The sequence below is a fragment of the Phytophthora parasitica genome (genome assembly GCF_000247585.1).
Source record: "Phytophthora parasitica INRA-310 unplaced genomic scaffold supercont2.14, whole genome shotgun sequence".
Taxonomy (NCBI): domain Eukaryota; phylum Oomycota; class Peronosporomycetes; order Peronosporales; family Peronosporaceae; genus Phytophthora; species Phytophthora nicotianae.
In genome coordinates, this window is record NW_008649000.1 from 115,899 (window position 1) to 131,611 (window position 15,713).

Here is a 15,713-nt window from a genome sequence, read left to right on the forward strand (position 1 = left end):
TTACTCTCGTGGAGGTCGGGTGAGGCGCTCTACAGTATGCAGAGTAGCAGACACGTTCCTCGGAATTTAGTATGTAGATGACGCCTTTCACTCTTGGCGAGGGCGTTCAAATGTCGTATCAGCGACGTCCTTAGGGCATTGGTGGCGCTTTCCACCGAAAGTTCCCGGTCCTTGTGGACCACCGCATTGCGTTGTAGCCAGAGTTTGGTTATGCAAATTGTGCACATGATGCACCATATCCTTCTCCATTCTCGTTCCAGGGACGGCATCTCGTCAATGATGTCCGAGAAGAGGCGAGTCTTCGGTGCCCGTCTGGCCGCACGATAGCGCTAATAACGTTTGGCATTACACTTCTTCTTCTATAAAACTACTGAAGATGATGACTTCTTTAAAACTACTAGTGAAGTACTACCGTACAACCTTATTCTTGTCCGAGAAGCTTCAGCCCAGAACCGACGACGAGTTTTTTTTTATTCCGTTTACCGTTGGAGACTGCCTCCGTTGTTGGAGCACCAAGCAGAGTGCCCACAGCCAGCTCACAACAAAACAAGCCAAGCACCAAGAACACGCCTATATATCCCCTCAGCCTTCGAGCGCCATGAAACTTCTGCACCACCTCCTTGTGAGTGCTGCGCTCATGGCGACTACGACTACCTCAGTTGCAGCTCAAGAGCTCGATGTGAGCGATTTCGGATCTGGAAGCTCCGAAGATACGACGAAATTTCTCCGTGGTTCCGATCCAAACTACGATGATGTCGAGCTCTACACTTTCCCCGACGAGGATGAAGACGCAATGGCACTTATCCCTGCTGCGGCGGTGGAAGTTGAGATCGACCTGGACGACGACGGTGAAGGTATCGAAGTCGAGTTTGTCCCAGTCCATGAAGAAAGCGACCCTGCGATGGTCCCTACAATCTTGATCAAGATCGACGATTCTGAACTTGTTCTGGATGATGACGGCGAAGACACTGTCCAAGAACAGATCATGCCTGAGGACAACGAGGCAGAATATGACCGTCACCTGCGAAACTTGGTTGATCCGGCTCCGGCAGGCCAGATTCAGCTCGCAGAGACAACAGCTCCGACGGAAAAGGTTACACCTCCGTCGAACCTTGAGAAGCCAAACCTGCGTGGAGGAGCGCACTAGGCAAGGACAAGGTGAAGGGGGTGGATCTCAAACAATATTAGAGCCACCACATGCGTCGTTCGCTCGTATATAGCGCTGTAACTCACTATAAGATATATAAACTCCACTATCGTGGTTCTTCTTCAGAGACGTTTAGTGCATCGTATTATACGATTCGTGTATAAGCAAAACCATTTATTGAGTAAAATGCGCTTTTCAATTCGGATTTTGACTTCACATTGAGTAAATCCCAAGTGAAGCCAAACAATACATCGAACTGAAAATATTCACGTACTCTATGTTGCTGGACCAACACCAGTTAAATTCGATTCAATCATGAGTGTTACCACTCAACGAGTGGCACACAGATCTGACGGACAACTCCCCCACAATCTTCCTTAAATCCTGCCCAAATCGGCCAGCTCGATCGTTATAGAGTCTGGCAGGCCACCGCAATCACGAAAATCGAGCGTGCTGGCGGCACAACTTCTTGAGAGACCACGTGATCTTGCCCCAAAGTAATCAGTGACAATTCCCATGATTTCACCAACAAACAAACAGCACGTTTCCTTGTATTACTACTTACAGAAATGGAGTGCTGTGGTTTTGTCGCGCTCACGCGAACCCTCACTTTCGAAGTTTCGTCTCAAGGCACACAACGACAATAGCCTCATCATGGCATACGATACTGAGATCTGCAGCCCAGGAGGACGAGTGAGGCTCAGGGGCTTCGAGCGCTTGACCACTTTGGTCGATAGCGTCTCCATGAAAATTGTCCATTCAATGCTAGTGACCGGAGACGTAAACACGCTGCTTCAGTTCCTACCTACTGCTCTCATGCGGGCTTTCAACACGCACCCTCGGGTATTCGGGTATGATAATATTCAACGACATCCTTGAGCAGGTAAGTTTACTTGCTACCCAGACACTACCCACCGAAGACAATCAAGTCCAGGAGTTCCCATTGCGTCCTTCCTTCTACGATATGTGGCTATCCAAGAAGCCGCTGTCGAAGCTGTTATGAAGGGTGTTATTTCGCTGCTTGGGAAGACGATCTACCGCAGTGAGATGAAGAAGTTCCAACCTGTTCTACCAGCTCGAGCGGATCAGCACGACTTCGTAGTCCCACCCGTCTCGAACCCGACTTCAGCATCTTTTGCCGAGGGTGACCCACGTTCTATGACTACGGCTCTTATGAAGTGTAAAGAGGAGAACGTCACCTTCGGTGGTGCAGTCGTCTGCGCTACCCTCCTCGCCTTCTACCACGCAGCTAAAGGACTCCCAGATTTCGACCCAACGCAGCCTTTCAAGCTCGTGACCGACTTGGACTACAACATGCGACGACGTGTGCCCCACCCAGTGGAGGAAGATCCGGTTGGTGCCTACGTTGCATTCGCTGATCTGGGAACGCTGGCTAGCGAAGGCGTTAATCTCAAGACCAAATTCTGGGATCTCGCACGCCGAGTGAAGAGCGAGATCGATTCAAAGGTTCGACAAACAATGTTGCTGGCTGCTGTACCCATTATCCTCGACCAGCGGATCAACGCCAAGATACAGCCGTCCTTCGCGAAAGCCCTCAACATCCGAAATTCACAGACTTCGGATGCTAATCTCTCCAACGTGGGGCGGTATCCGTTTGCCAAAGAGCATTGGCTATCACCAAACGATGGCAAGGAGAATCTGCTTAAGGTGAAGACACTGCATGTGTACAACAATATTCCTCACCTGGGCCCTTCAGCAGTTCTTTGGGTGTCATCGGTAGACTCGTTTTGCTACTCCATGGGACACAAGTGCGAGGACGACTCAGCTAAAGCTCTATTCGCTGCGTTTGTAGCTGTTTGTGAGAATATTGGCAACGTCGCGGCTGAGGACACAATGGCGGACGTGCTAGAACAGCTAAACTTGTAGTTTTGTATGTCCATTAAAACAGATACCTTACACACTAATGGTCTCCACGACAGCTTTACTACGCTACATTACTTGACACAGCATCCACATAGATTGGTTGGCTGAATTTGCTTCAGCAGCTCCGCTCTACGCGTATTTTGACGTAGTCGGGACCTGGGTGGGCGACACCTTTTGAATACCAGCGGGTGTCGGCTTCGTACTTGTCGGCATGACCGTTGCGTTGGCGGGCCTTGATGGTGCGGGTAGCGCCGCATTGTTGGCTGGCTTGGATGGGCTTCGATGGTGTGGTGGTATTGGTGGGCTTCGGTGGGGACGTATATGCCGAAGGCGCTGCTGCCTTGGGCGGTGTTGTCGACTTGGGTGGTACAGCGGTCTTCGCTGCTGCAATTGTTGGCTTCGGTGTTGTAACAGCCGTGGCCAGACGACGGATTCAGTCGGGCATGTACAAGTGAACTGTGGGCTCAACGTCCGCATCAAGAACTTTTTCCACCGAATCAATGCTGTTGCTGCCCTCTATTTCGTCGAAGCTCTGAGCAAGTTTGCTGCTGTCGTCGCTCGCGTTAAAGCCAGCAACGGACGAGGCATTACCGGTTTCCGACCTTAAGTAGGCCACGTCAACTGCTAGAGCCGAGACTTGTGAGGAGGTTGCCCCCAGGACGGCAACGCAAACTGCGCTGGCGAGGAGGTGGTGCAGAAGCTTCATGTCTTTCCGGTTTTGGCTGTTTGGCTTGCTACTTGTTTTCTTGTCGTGTGGTGCTTTTTCAAAAGAACCTAGGGATCACAAGTGATCGATCAACGAATGGAGTGTTAAAGGCAATCGTGGATCCACATGTACATCGTCTTCCTACCTCGAGGCCCTGGTGAGAGAGTCGAAATCATCCACGCGGCCCCCCACGGACAAATTGGCTGGCTACATGACAAGCACTTTGGACCAACTCGCGATCGTTTGCGGGCAGCCAGTACTGGTGAGTTACTCCACAAAGCGAGCAATCCTCAAGTTCCAGGCGATCGAAAATTACATCTACGAGGCCGAGATACAGGTGACTAGAGTAGCATGGACGACGACGACGTGAGTCAAGTTTCCATTGTTCATCCTGGTGGGTATCGCGAGTGTGTAGTGCGTGGAAGTGAAGTATAGACGTAATGTCCATGTCAACTATTAATGTCATGTTTTTCTCGTTAATCATACCCGATCTACTCTTTTCCGTCCAAAGTGAGGAAGTTGATGGCAACAAGGGTGATATTGTAGCAAATGCTGCGGGTACTACCGATAGCAGCGTTGTTTCTCCGGAGCATAGTGCCTCAAAATGGTTTCCAGCAGGAATTACTCGTCCAAACGAGCCAGAACATCAGTCAGGTTTTCATCCCCACCAATGCTGCCTAAGCTCTCGCAGAGCACCACTAGAGCCGTGAACAAGTTGTTCCCCACATCATTCTTCACCTTGTGTGCCATCGAATAGCTGAACGCGTTCACCGATGACAGGAAAATCGTAACAGAGGGAGCGAGATGTGGCAGGGCCTTGAACACATGCAAACTCTCAATAGATAGCACATTGTGCGGAGTTGAATGCATGCTCTCAAGACGCCACGACCGGGTTAAATCACTTTCACTGTTCGAATACCTCACTTGACGAGATTTCTTGTATGCCAGTAGACCGCGTCGACTCTCAGTATCAAAAGTGTCCGTGAGTGAATGATTTTTCTCGAATGGATACTGAACCAGTTCAGCGATTCCAACGTCGGCGGTGATGGAGTGAGCGACTCGAACTTTCTTCAGGAAGGACGGGTCCATCTGTGCGTTGAGTTTCTGGTCAGCCGTGATAGTAGGCAGTGCCATGTTCATAGTGTTCTTGAGGTTCGCTTCGATCTCTCGACTAGCACGACCGGCCAAGTCCCAGAAACGCGTGGTCAGCATGTCAACCCCTTCCGAGTTGAGCCAGTCAAGGTCGGTGGTTGCAGTGTACATACCCACCTGGTTCTCCTCAGCAGGATGTTGCACTTGCTGGCGCATGTTACAGTCGACATCCATTGCGATTCGAAACGGGTTGAAGCGTCCACGCTGCTCTTTGTTACTACGCACACGGTAGAACGCGAGGAGAACGGCAACAATCAATACACCGTTAAGAGTCACGCCCTCCTTTCTGCATTTCGATAATGCTTCGCGCATACACTTAGCGTCTCCATCGGCGAATAGAGCTTTGGTGCTGTTGGTTACGGGAGGTACTGCGAAATCCTTCTGGTCGTCTCGAGCCGGTAGTAGAGGCGTGAACTTGTGCACGTTGCCACGGAACATTCGACGTCCGAAGATCACGTTGGTGCCTTTGAGCAGCGGTTTGGCCCACGTGATCTTGTTGAGCCACATGCGGTAGAGCGACGGACGTAGGGGGTACTCCTTCACTGTTAACGTGGATGGTCTTTGATTGTTCGATGAGGCTTGTCTTGCCAGCTTCGACACTTGATCAAGGATGCAGTTAAGCACCACAGCACCTGAGAACCCGTCGGACATATACTGATCCGAGAAGAGCATGAGACGAGCAGTGTCTTTGCGTTTGGCCACCCAAACCGAGAGGAAGAAGGGTAGCTGGTAGTAGCGATCAAAGCCGACACTGCACTCCTTTTCCACGAATGATTGCCAGCTCGTTGGACTGCCGTCTCCATAATCTGCAGGAGTCAACACCCGTACTTGTAGTATCTTAGCGATGGTGTCGGTGGTGACGGGAGCTTGAATCTCGGCTGTGAATTGCTGGTCTTTGAGTTGAAGAGCTCGCATTCGAGGATGCACATTGAAGGCGTGTATCACAGCAAAGGGCAGGAAATGAAGCAGAATCGTCGTGTCGCCCCGGACGAGCATCGAGTGCGCGATCTTGACGGATACTCTGTCGGATGCAGTGACCATCCGCTCAACACCTCGAAGATATATGCGACTACCGGCAGCAGAAGTTTCGACTTCAATACTCATGACTAGAGCTGGTTGGTCCTTGGGAATGGAAGAGTAATCGAGTGCTCACTCGAAGTCGAATTTGACAATGAACGAAGAGGTTGACAATGAAACTCGCTGTTGGGCACAAGAGAATCGATTGCACTGATGGCTTGACTGGAAGGTACCTTCGGATGTTCAATTCATGGAAGGAATGGAAGGTGAAGAACATTCTGTAAGAGACTTGTGCTCCGCCTCTGACGAAATTGCGGATGTTGCCAGCATGATATCGTTGCGATGAAGCTTTCGTGGCGTCGAAATATGTCTTCATCTTGCAATGACTTGCCCGAGTTTCTTATTATTGCTACGTTTAAGATGCTGGAGACGTTTTCCTATTCATAGCAAGTTGACAACATTACTGCCTTGTTCACTCCTTGAAACTCGGTTGAGGACAATGAGCACGTGGGTAGTGACTGACGACACGCCCACAGCTACCGTGGTTTGGATGGCTGCCGAACAGATTGGCAAGGCCCAGAACCACGAACAGCTTCAGAAGATCTGCGACTACCTTGTCAAGTATGACACGCCCATAATGGATGCAGGTCGTTGAACACGCTACTAAACTCAACTGCTATATCGTAGCAAACATTGGTTCCAGACTGCGGGGGATTTAAGAAGTGCTCGACACGAAACTATCGAATGGCAAGCGTACGTTAGTACCAACTCAAGTCCATAGACAGTAGAAAGTCTAATGTGTGCTTGCCAATAGGCTTGAAGTACCAGGGCGTCTAAAGCTTGCAATTCAACAGGTGTTGGATCAATCGACAGTTCACGAGTCGGTGCCAAACTACGGATACGAAGACTACTACGCAGCAGTTCGTCCTTCACAAGAGACAGGAAGTGAAAACACAACTCAAGAGTGGACAGAGGCTTCAACTGGTTATGGCTCTGCAGAAAGAGCTGACCAGACAACGACAAATTACTACAACCCAAGTGACTACGGCTATTCTTCCACAGGCTCGACAGCAGCGCATTACGACTATAACCACGCTGCCTATTCCGCAATTGACAGCCCGCCCTCTTACGAAGACAGCACAGGTTACGAGAACTACTACAGCAATTATGACAATGGAGAGGCAGCGACTACCTTGCTGAGTTTGCATGGAGGCATGGAGCAGTCTCAGGGCGATGAAAGTGATGTTGTTGAAGCGCACGCCGTCGAAGCGGAGATTGCTGAAGAGTGTGAAGAGAGTGAATTGGCTCCAGACCAATCATCGCACGCTGTAGCGCTTGGCGAGCCATCCCAACGAGACATCAGCGAAACTAGCGGGACTTGGAGCTGCGGACAGTGCACGTACCTGAACCCGATGACCTCGTCGTTCTGTGAGATGTGTGTCGGCCACATCTCGCTGTCCCCCAACGTGAAGACAACAGCAGGCACCAGTGTTTCTGCCTCATTGCTGATCCCAGCCAAGACGATGGTTGATGTAGCGATGAACTCACCGAAGATAGAGAATTTGATTGCTCAATCTTCGCCGAGTGTGACCTGCATGATGCCCCCAATAGGCTCATTGTATCCTCCGTCAGCACCGGACTTTGAGGGCTCTGAAGATGAACCGGTAGATACAACTCCGCTCCCACCACCGCCCCCATATCCAGGCACTAGTAGCTGTGGTAACGTAGACTTCCTGGCTCTTGCCTTCAGTGGCAGTAGTGCTCCCAAAACACAAGTGACACCTCGCCCTTCACCCACAAGTAAAAGCTCTCAAATGCGACGTGAAGAGGCCACCACTGAGTACACATTCTAGGACAATTCCATGATCATAGGCCAAGATAAACTAAAGCATAGCAAAAGAGTAAAACAACGTTGTCACAAACCCGGCTACTTACATTTGTTTAGTGATCCGGTGGTCTTCGCGAGGTCGATTTGTGCCTACTTGGCGTAAGGGCACCAGACCTCGTTCATCTCGACGTACACGGACTTCAGCTGCGTCCACGAGTCAACACCGGCAAGTCCGTTCTCACGACCGACGCCGGACTTCTTGTAGCCACCCCACGGAGTCTCCACTGGCGCGAGGTTGTAGTTGTTGATCCACGTCGTGCCTGCCTGCAGCTCATCGATCATGCGGTGAGCACGCGTGATGTCCTTAGTGAAGACGCCAGCCGAAAGGCCGAAGATCGTGTCGTTCGCACGTGTCAGCACTTCTTCTTCGGTATCAAACGGCAGAATGCACATGACCATGCCAAAGATCTCCTCGCGTACAATGGTCATGTCGTCCTTGCAGTCCACGAAGATCGCAGGGGTGAGGAAGAAGCCGTCCTTGGTGGCCTCAGACGGCATGATACGCTCACCTCCTCCCTTCAGCAACGTGGCACCTTCAGCCACACCCTTTTCGATGTAACTTTCCACCAGTTTCATGTGCTTCTCATGGATCATGGGTCCAATATCCGTGCTTGGGTCCAACGGATCACCAATACGCAGCTTCAATGTGCGTTCATGCATACGCTGCACAAACTTATCAAAGATCTTACGTTGAACAAACACTCTCGTGCCATTGGAGCACACTTGGCCGGACGAGTACCAGTTGCCCATCATAGCACCGGCCACTGCCTGCTCGATATCTGCGTCGTCAAAGACAATAAGTGGCGATTTGCCTCCAAGTTCCATAGTGACCTTCTTCAGGTCCTTTGCTGCACCTGCATACACATTGCGTCCGGTTCCAACAGAGCCAGTAAACGAGACTTTGGCGACATCCTGGTGCTCCACTAGAGCTTGTCCAGTCTCTCCTGCTCCCAATACCACGTTGAAAACTCCCTCAGGCACACCTGCTTCCATGTAGGCTTCAGCCAGCTTCAAAGCTGTAAGTGGCGTCTCCTCAGACGGCTTGAAAACCATCGAGTTACCGAACGCCAGAGCGGGCGCAGACTTCCACGCCGCACTCTGCAGCGGGTAGTTCCAGGCTCCGATGCCAGCAGTGACACCCAGTGGCTCGCGTTTTGTATAGGCCCAGCTGCCTCCCGTGAGCTCCAAGTGCTGACCCCCGACAGACGGGCTTACACCTCCATAGTAGTTCAAACAGTCCGTAGCGCTTAGTACGTCCGTGACGATCGTCTCAGCGATGGGACGTCCCGTGTCGATGGTCTCTAAAGTTGCAATCTCGTCCGTCTTGGCCGTCAGGATGTCTGCGGCTTTGCGGAGGATCGAGCCACGCTCAGCAGGACTCAGACGACGCCAGTGTTTTTGAGCCGATCGGGCGGCACCCACGGCCTCATCCACTTGCGCTTTGTCTGCAGCGGTAAACGACGTCTCGGGCTTCCGCGTCGTGGCATTAAGAAGCGTGAAGCTCGGCGCCGACGCCCGGGGCGCCACGTACTTGCCGTTGATGAAGGACTTGACCACTCGTGCCATGAAGGATATGAATGGGAATGCGGATTTGTGGCCGCACAGCGAAAACCCTATGATATAGAATATGTATGCTAGATGATAATGTCGCCCGTTGCCTTCCAGTTTGGAACAATGCAGGCACTGCGGTGGGCTCGCGTGTCTCTTCGACGACCTTCCCGCGCGTCAGGCCAATGCTTTCGGCCAACAGCGGGTTCGACCTTGTTGTCCAGCGTCTGGAGCAGCTCTCAAGTTTTGTTGCAGCTTTCAACCCTCTCTAGGAGCCAAGTTATTCATAATTTTCCCACGAGAAGAGCGCTCAGTACTTTGCTGGGCAATGGAGCCGCGCCACAACCGGTGGCTGCGTCTGAGTCGGTCATCTCCTTGCCGCCTAAATACGAACTGCAGCCGGATGACGTGCACTGCTTTGTGGGTCTCAATGGCAGCGGGAAGACCCAATTCTTGGCTAGACTACAGGACCACGTTAAGGGGCAGCAGGCAAGGGGAGAACTACCAGCGTCCTGCCGGTTGTCGAGTCTCAGTCTTGATGCTCATCGGGAATTCGTGGCCGAGAATGGACATCGTGTTGTGGCCGATGTGCTTGGCGGTATTGGCTCGCCTACTGCTCGGGATTTGATTGTGAGACTCGGACTGTTCCCCGTGTGGGAGCAGCGAGTGCGTCACCTATCGACTGGAGAAATGAGGAAGCTACTGCTTGCAGTGGCGCTGTTGGAGACTCCAAGAGCGTCGGTGCTGATTCTAGACCAACCGTTCGACGGGCTGGATGTGAAGGCGAGACGACAGCTGCAGTGGATGCTCGGACAGTTGACGAGGGGGTTTACCAGGCTCTTGGTGGAGACGACGGGGGCCAAACACGAGGCATTCGCCTACAAGACACAAGTGCTGTTAGTAGCGAACAGGCTGGAACAGGTTTTCCCTGAGATCTTCTCGCACACAGTACTGCTAAAACAAGGTGACAATGGTGCCCATGGATTCGAGGTCGTAGCCTGGCCTGACGATAAGGAAGACGACACACGCAACAAGGCCATGATGAAGCGTTTAGAGGAGTTCTACGCTGAAGAGAATGAGAAGCGGGTGAAGATGGCGGACACGGAACTTGTATCCCTTGTCGAGCAACTCTTCGAGTGCCGGGGCGGAGCACAAGTTGTTGCCGACATGCCTGCTGTGCAGTTGAATGGTGTGACGATCTCGTATGACCGCAAGCGAATTCTGCTAGACGGTGTCGATTTTGTACGACAAACGCACGAACACTGGGTTTTGCTAGGACCTAATGGCTCTGGCAAAAGCTCGCTCATGCGTGTTTTGATGCAGACACCAGGTCACGGTCTCACAGGAGGTGAGGTTTTGGTGGTCGGGGAGCAAGTACAGCTCTTTAAATCGGACTCTCCGAGCGAGGACGCACCAACAAATTCTCGTTCAAGACTCGAAGCTATCTCGACTGACCAGCACATCCAGCTCCTGCACAAAAGCCTTCAGGCCGAGGAAGCTGAGGATCAAACCGCATTCAGCCTAATCGAGAGCAATGCGGCAAGCCGAGATGCTGCCGAGCTTACCATGCTGTTGCTGGCGCTCCCAGATGCAGTGAAGACACGTACGCTCTCTCAGCTCTCGCAGGGCGAGCAGAAGCTCGTTCTGATTGCTCGTGCGCTGGCAGCATGTCCAAGGTTGCTGATTCTAGATGAGATCACGCACGGCCTGGATCCATTCAACCGCGCTCATGTGTTGCGTGTGATCGAAACTATTGGTCAACACTCAGCACAGCTGACTCACATGGTGCTTATCACCCACCACGAAGAGGAAATCACTTCGTGTTTCTCGAGCATCTTCGAGATTCAGGACAAAAAGATTGTCGAGCGGCCTAGACAGGTAGAGACTACATGAGCAAGATTAGAAAAGTGAGAGCTTGGCTGTTCATTGAATAGACCGTGACCATATCAAAAGTGACCTAGAAGAGCAGTTTCCTTATGACGTGCCGTAGAGCAGCTCGGGTGCATTGCCCGATGTGGCATCCACCGCTGGCTGGTACAGACGCCTGTACTGCTGGCGACGGCGCTGACGGGTTGCAAGAGCTACGCCCAATGCCATTGCCGAAAGCGCACACAGGAAGAACAGCAGCGTTTTGTAACTCGAAAGTCCACCTGAAGGCTTGTTCAGCGAAGATTTCTGGGCACCCATACTATCTTCGGGAAATCCACCATGAGGCGGAATGATCTCGCCTTCCCGAGCGCATGTTGGAGGCCGGTGGCCCTTCTTGCACGTGCACTTCGCACCTGGTCCCCCAGGACAAAATCCGTAGCCTGAACAAAAAGGTGTAATCGAGCCATCCGACATGTAAACCCCCGCCGACAGCCAACAAGGATCAATGGATGGCCTTTCAATGCTGGTGTTGGAAGCTTTGCAGGGTTTTGCAGCCATTTTCTTGCGGGGCTTCGGGAATTCGACTGCATTACTGTAGCTGCTGGGGTTTGCCAAACATCCTTTGTCATTTCCGTTCGCTGCGCAGTTGTAGGCAGGGAGTTGACCAGCAGCAACACAGGTATTGTGGTTAAGCGTCTTGTAAAACCCAGCTATACTCGAGTCCATCCATTGAGCACGTCCCAGAACCGCCTTAATCAGTTTGTTGACCTCATCGTCATAGCTGCCTTTGGATTGTTTAGCCTTAACAAACGCGCACTGCAAGTTATCGCTCTTCCATTCGGCACATTTCTTCAACTGGCGCCGAATTGGCTCAGCGCTTGTTTGCAGAAACGACATAATGGATTTATCACTCCACGTCGTCGAGCGCAACTGAGTCCAACGCTGTTGAACGAGGGATGCGAACTTGTAGTTACAAGTGAGGCGCTTCCAGAACGCGTGGATCGTGTACAGCCAGGTCGTCTTGGAGCCACCTTTCCCGTAAGCCAAATTGAAATCCCAAACTGGACCAGCATTGATAGGCTGGTCACGGTCTTTGAAGAAGAAAGTGCTGCGGCGATAAGCGTCCGAATTCATCGACAGCTCCGAGTGCAGAAAGTAGTCTACGAACGAGCCGATGTCGATATGCTCCTCTAGTCCGTCCGGTTGCGTCATGTTGTCATAGAGATACTGATACAAACGGGGGAGCGGTCCAGTTTTGGGAGACACGAAGTAATCGCGCATTGATTGTGTGAGGACTCTCGGCTCTGGGAACATCAAGATCGGCCTCTCACCGGCGCCAAAGAGCCCGGTCGCTTCATTCAGCATGATGTTGGGCGAGTAATCACCGTAACCCAGCGGATTGTTTTGCCACGCCCAACCTCCAGAGAGTTCGTCGTTGGTCTTACAAGCGCTGTTCAGTTCGGTCAGTCCAACACGGTTCGGAGTGTACGCGATCTTTTCCAAGGCCAAGTAGATGCCAACATACCGCGGGATCCAGTCATTAGGATCTATTCTATCACGAACGAATACCACAATATGACGGGTACGGGGCGAATACCGATCCGTGCCGCGGAACATCCAGTGAGCTAGATGGTTGCGCATCAGGCTTCCATCCACTGTTGGACCGTTCAGTACGAAAGTTCGATCTGCTGGAAACCCGAGTAGCTCATTGGCTTCCTTCAGATCAACAGCAATCTGGTGCTTCGAGAAGTGGAGACTGGATTGTCCGCGATAGTGAACACTGGCCGGATACACTGCGGTTCGATTCCCTTTCAAGCAGTTCATCGTGCCATTTGCATTGTCAATAACCTCAATGTTAGCGTCGACGGGATCCCTCATGCAGTCAGGTGCTGGCAGGCGAGGTTGGTTACAAGTCTCGGTTGGCAGCTTCACTTTGGTTGGGGACACAATCACGATCGGTAACTCAAAACACGCTGTGTTCACCGCAAACGTCGAGTACAAGTTATATTCCCACAACCCCCCACAGTTTAGTACATCGTTCAGAAGGGCTTACTGTTGTTGGATGCTAGCACCATGTTACTACGCAGCGCGATCAACGCCAGTAGCAACGCCTGAACGAACAGACGCGTCATCCTCGCTCTTGCTCTGCTTCCAGCGAAGAACCAAAGTCTAAGGATCCTACACCGTGGAGCTTGCCCGCTGTTTCTAATTCGCGAATGGGCCATAAGATTTTCCTTATACGTTCGACGACCGAAAGTGACACGGTCGGATTATATCGACCGATGTGCATGGACTAAATGAGTTCACAGTTTCAGATTGTTCTCGAAACAGCGCACAATTTTTTAAAATTCAGCGGACAGAAATGTCATCCTTTATCGCCCAGGAAGTTCATCATCGCAAGTAAGGTGCGCGCGGATGCCGCAATCGAGTCGTTTCGACTACTGCTGCCGTCGCCGACTTGGGTAAGATTGCTAAGAAAATACAAAGTCCCGTGAAACGTTTGCACTTGGTCATCGCCACCCAGCTCGCTTCGTACATCCACATAGCGCGAAAGAAGCCCCAACAGCCCAAGTGAATCTTGGATGAGATCCATACGAAAGTTGTCATTTAGCAGCCCCTGCGTATCGGAACTTTCACCGTCGACGCTTGTTGTACGTGCACGAAAAGTCTCCTGGTGAAGGAGCTGGGCCAGATAATAAATAACTGACCGGTATCCATCCGCGTCGCCGGGGAGGCCGTGAGTGCTTTCAAGCACGAATCGAATTCCTTCGGCAGGGAACGACGTAATAATCGAGAGCAGCAGCCTTACTATCTGGTGTCGAAGTGTTCGTAAATTCTTGGCCTCATCCACAGAAATATCGCCTTCAAGAGCCAGCATTTTGGCGCATCGGTTAAATAGCAATGATTTCTTGGACTCGGCCTCCACTTCTGTGAAAACTTCTGGAACGCGTAGTAGCTGGGATAGCAGACCAAGTGCTAATGCTTTGACGGCGGGAAGACCCTTTGGTGCCAACAGAATAGATGGGATTACGTTGCTTGCCAGCAAGGGCTTAACGTCTGGGCTTAATGCCGGCCGATGCGTAAGTCCGAGGTCGACCCAAAAGCACAGTACGCACAGACCATCTTTCACAACGGCAGGCTCCTTGAGATTGTTCTTTATAACTCGACACACTGCACTTATTAGCTTCAAACAAAGCTGCCGCTGTTCTGAAGCAACTTCTGCTGCAGATGACTGCAGCAGGTCGCTCTGAACCACCGATTCATAATCCGATCGAACTGATAAGTAATCGTCCAACGAGGTAAAGCGCAGACCGGATAGTGCAATTCGCGGGTGGTCCATTCTGTTCATGTTACGTTGCAGCCTGGAAACTGAAGACGAGGAGTCATCAGAAGGCGACGATGCCACAAGTAGAAAGTGCTGGAAATGCGCACTGTGATGCATCACCGAGTACATGACGCGCAACACACTGCAAATTATCCCCCACTCCAAATCTGTTGGCGCCGTGAGGTACTTCACGAGCACAGGTGCAAGAGCAACAGCAGAAACATCTCCTGTCAGCATTATTCCAATCACATCGTACAGCTCTCGTGCACGATCCGTTGCCAACGCATTCTGTGTCGCATTGGTCCCCCTAGCAACGCTCAAAATCGACGCGTGTGCTTGAGCGGAAGCTCTCCCCGTAAGCTGCGAGAATACACTCTGCGAGAACGGAACTCCACTGGCCGATTGCTGCATCGAGTCATTTAGCGAATTGCTTGATGATCCTTGAAAAAACTGCGACGGAGTCGAGCTATGGCATCCTTGTAGCGGTTGCGTTCGGTCATCATCAGGATTAGGCTGCGCATTTTCCCCAGCTTCCACAGGCACAGTGCCATTCAAAAGTGTAAGTAAATCCCTGGAAGTCCCCGTCAATAGATATGATACCAGTCTTGCGTTCTCCTCCTTCAGACCGCCACTGCCACTCTCTCCTCCCTCGTCAGCGAGCTTCAGCTCTGTCTGGACGGCAGTTTCCACCACTAGCGCCGATGGCGGCCGCGTCACCTGCTGCGAAAGCTGTGAGTGTTGCTGGGACATCCTCGTAGACTGACTGGCGGCCAGGAAGCTCTCGTGTTTGCGGCGTCTGGTGGCCATCAGTCTACGTTCGGCGTCACGGCGCTTGGTCTCGATGGTATGCATCTGTTGCAGCTCCTCCACCTCCTTGATGGCACGCAGCTTGACACGCTCAGCGTTCTGCAGCTTTTCGGACATGAAAGCGAGCTTGGACTCGAGTGCCGCCATCCGTTTCTGCATCTCGCGCTCCTTCTTGTCGCTCTCGTATTTCGTCTCCGTCTCGAACAGTGACATACTGGCGCGCAAATCAAAATTATCCTCCTCCGCCTCCTTCAGTTTGGACGTCAGGATGCGCAACATGCCGTCTGCCTCACCCTTCTCATGCTGCAGTCGCTGCAGAGCCTCCTGCAGTTGCGTGCGGTCGTTCGGCGGCGCAGCGTACATAATGCTA

The 15,713-nt window shown here is 51.9% G+C and overlaps 9 protein-coding genes across 10 annotated transcripts; 4 read left to right on the top strand and 5 right to left on the bottom strand.

The window, feature by feature from the left end:
* Window positions 1–31: 31 nt before the first annotated feature.
* Window positions 32–387, bottom strand: PPTG_08363 (hypothetical protein). The gene has a single exon (XM_008902437.1). It carries the CDS (start codon window positions 247–249, stop codon window positions 88–90), a length of 162 nt encoding a protein of 53 aa, XP_008900685.1. The 5' UTR covers window positions 250–387; the 3' UTR covers window positions 32–87.
* A 107-nt stretch (window positions 388–494) lies between these two features.
* Window positions 495–1,352, top strand: PPTG_08364 (hypothetical protein). The gene has a single exon (XM_008902438.1). It carries the CDS (start codon window positions 599–601, stop codon window positions 1,145–1,147), a length of 549 nt encoding a protein of 182 aa, XP_008900686.1. The 5' UTR covers window positions 495–598; the 3' UTR covers window positions 1,148–1,352.
* A 557-nt stretch (window positions 1,353–1,909) lies between these two features.
* Window positions 1,910–3,034, top strand: PPTG_08365 (hypothetical protein; the record flags this gene model as incomplete). Its single annotated transcript, XM_008902439.1, has 2 exons — window positions 1,910–1,998; window positions 2,077–3,034. 2 exons carry the CDS (start codon window positions 1,910–1,912, stop codon window positions 3,032–3,034), a joined length of 1,047 nt encoding a protein of 348 aa, XP_008900687.1.
* Window positions 3,035–4,314: 1,280 nt separating this feature from the next.
* PPTG_08366 (hypothetical protein) lies at window positions 4,315–5,993 on the bottom strand (the record flags this gene model as incomplete). Its single annotated transcript, XM_008902440.1, has 1 exon — window positions 4,315–5,993. The coding sequence occupies one exon, from the start codon at window positions 5,991–5,993 to the stop codon at window positions 4,359–4,361; it is 1,635 nt and encodes a 544-aa protein (XP_008900688.1). The 3' UTR covers window positions 4,315–4,358.
* Window positions 5,994–6,405: 412 nt separating this feature from the next.
* Window positions 6,406–7,823, top strand: PPTG_08367 (hypothetical protein; the record flags this gene model as incomplete). Its single annotated transcript, XM_008902441.1, has 3 exons — window positions 6,406–6,527; window positions 6,594–6,659; window positions 6,721–7,823. 3 exons carry the CDS (start codon window positions 6,406–6,408, stop codon window positions 7,757–7,759), a joined length of 1,227 nt encoding a protein of 408 aa, XP_008900689.1. The 3' UTR covers window positions 7,760–7,823.
* PPTG_08368 lies at window positions 6,871–9,375 on the bottom strand. Of its 2 annotated transcripts, XM_008902443.1 has the most exons (2): window positions 7,310–9,375; window positions 6,871–7,240 (listed from the first exon to the last, which is right to left on the bottom strand). In XM_008902443.1, the coding sequence occupies exon 1, from the start codon at window positions 9,358–9,360 to the stop codon at window positions 7,885–7,887; it is 1,476 nt and encodes a 491-aa protein (XP_008900691.1). In that variant the 5' UTR covers window positions 9,361–9,375; the 3' UTR covers window positions 6,871–7,240; window positions 7,310–7,884. The 2 variants fall into 2 exon arrangements, with proteins under 2 accessions (XP_008900691.1, XP_008900690.1); XM_008902442.1 differs by having other exon boundaries at window positions 6,871–9,375.
* Window positions 9,376–9,438: 63 nt separating this feature from the next.
* Window positions 9,439–11,302, top strand: PPTG_08369 (hypothetical protein; the record flags this gene model as incomplete). Its single annotated transcript, XM_008902444.1, has 1 exon — window positions 9,439–11,302. One exon carries the CDS (start codon window positions 9,439–9,441, stop codon window positions 11,233–11,235), a length of 1,797 nt encoding a protein of 598 aa, XP_008900692.1. The 3' UTR covers window positions 11,236–11,302.
* Window positions 11,303–11,316: 14 nt separating this feature from the next.
* On the bottom strand, window positions 11,317–13,343 carry PPTG_08370 (hypothetical protein; the record flags this gene model as incomplete). Its single annotated transcript, XM_008902445.1, has 2 exons — window positions 11,317–13,184; window positions 13,265–13,343. 2 exons carry the CDS (start codon window positions 13,341–13,343, stop codon window positions 11,317–11,319), a joined length of 1,947 nt encoding a protein of 648 aa, XP_008900693.1.
* A 233-nt stretch (window positions 13,344–13,576) lies between these two features.
* On the bottom strand, window positions 13,577–15,706 carry PPTG_08371 (hypothetical protein; the record flags this gene model as incomplete). The annotated part of the gene is made up of 1 exon (XM_008902446.1): window positions 13,577–15,706. One exon carries the CDS (start codon window positions 15,704–15,706, stop codon window positions 13,577–13,579), a length of 2,130 nt encoding a protein of 709 aa, XP_008900694.1.
* Between the last annotated feature and the right edge of the window lie 7 nt (window positions 15,707–15,713).

Excerpts from the sequence above, each read along its gene's own strand:
- PPTG_08364 (XM_008902438.1), top strand. The coding sequence starts at position 599 with ATGAAACTTCTGCACCACCTCCTTGTGAGTGCTGCGCTCATGGCGACT.
- PPTG_08363 (XM_008902437.1), bottom strand. The coding sequence starts at position 249 with ATGGAGAAGGATATGGTGCATCATGTGCACAATTTGCATAACCAAACT.
- PPTG_08368 (XM_008902443.1), bottom strand. The coding sequence starts at position 9,360 with ATGGCACGAGTGGTCAAGTCCTTCATCAACGGCAAGTACGTGGCGCCC.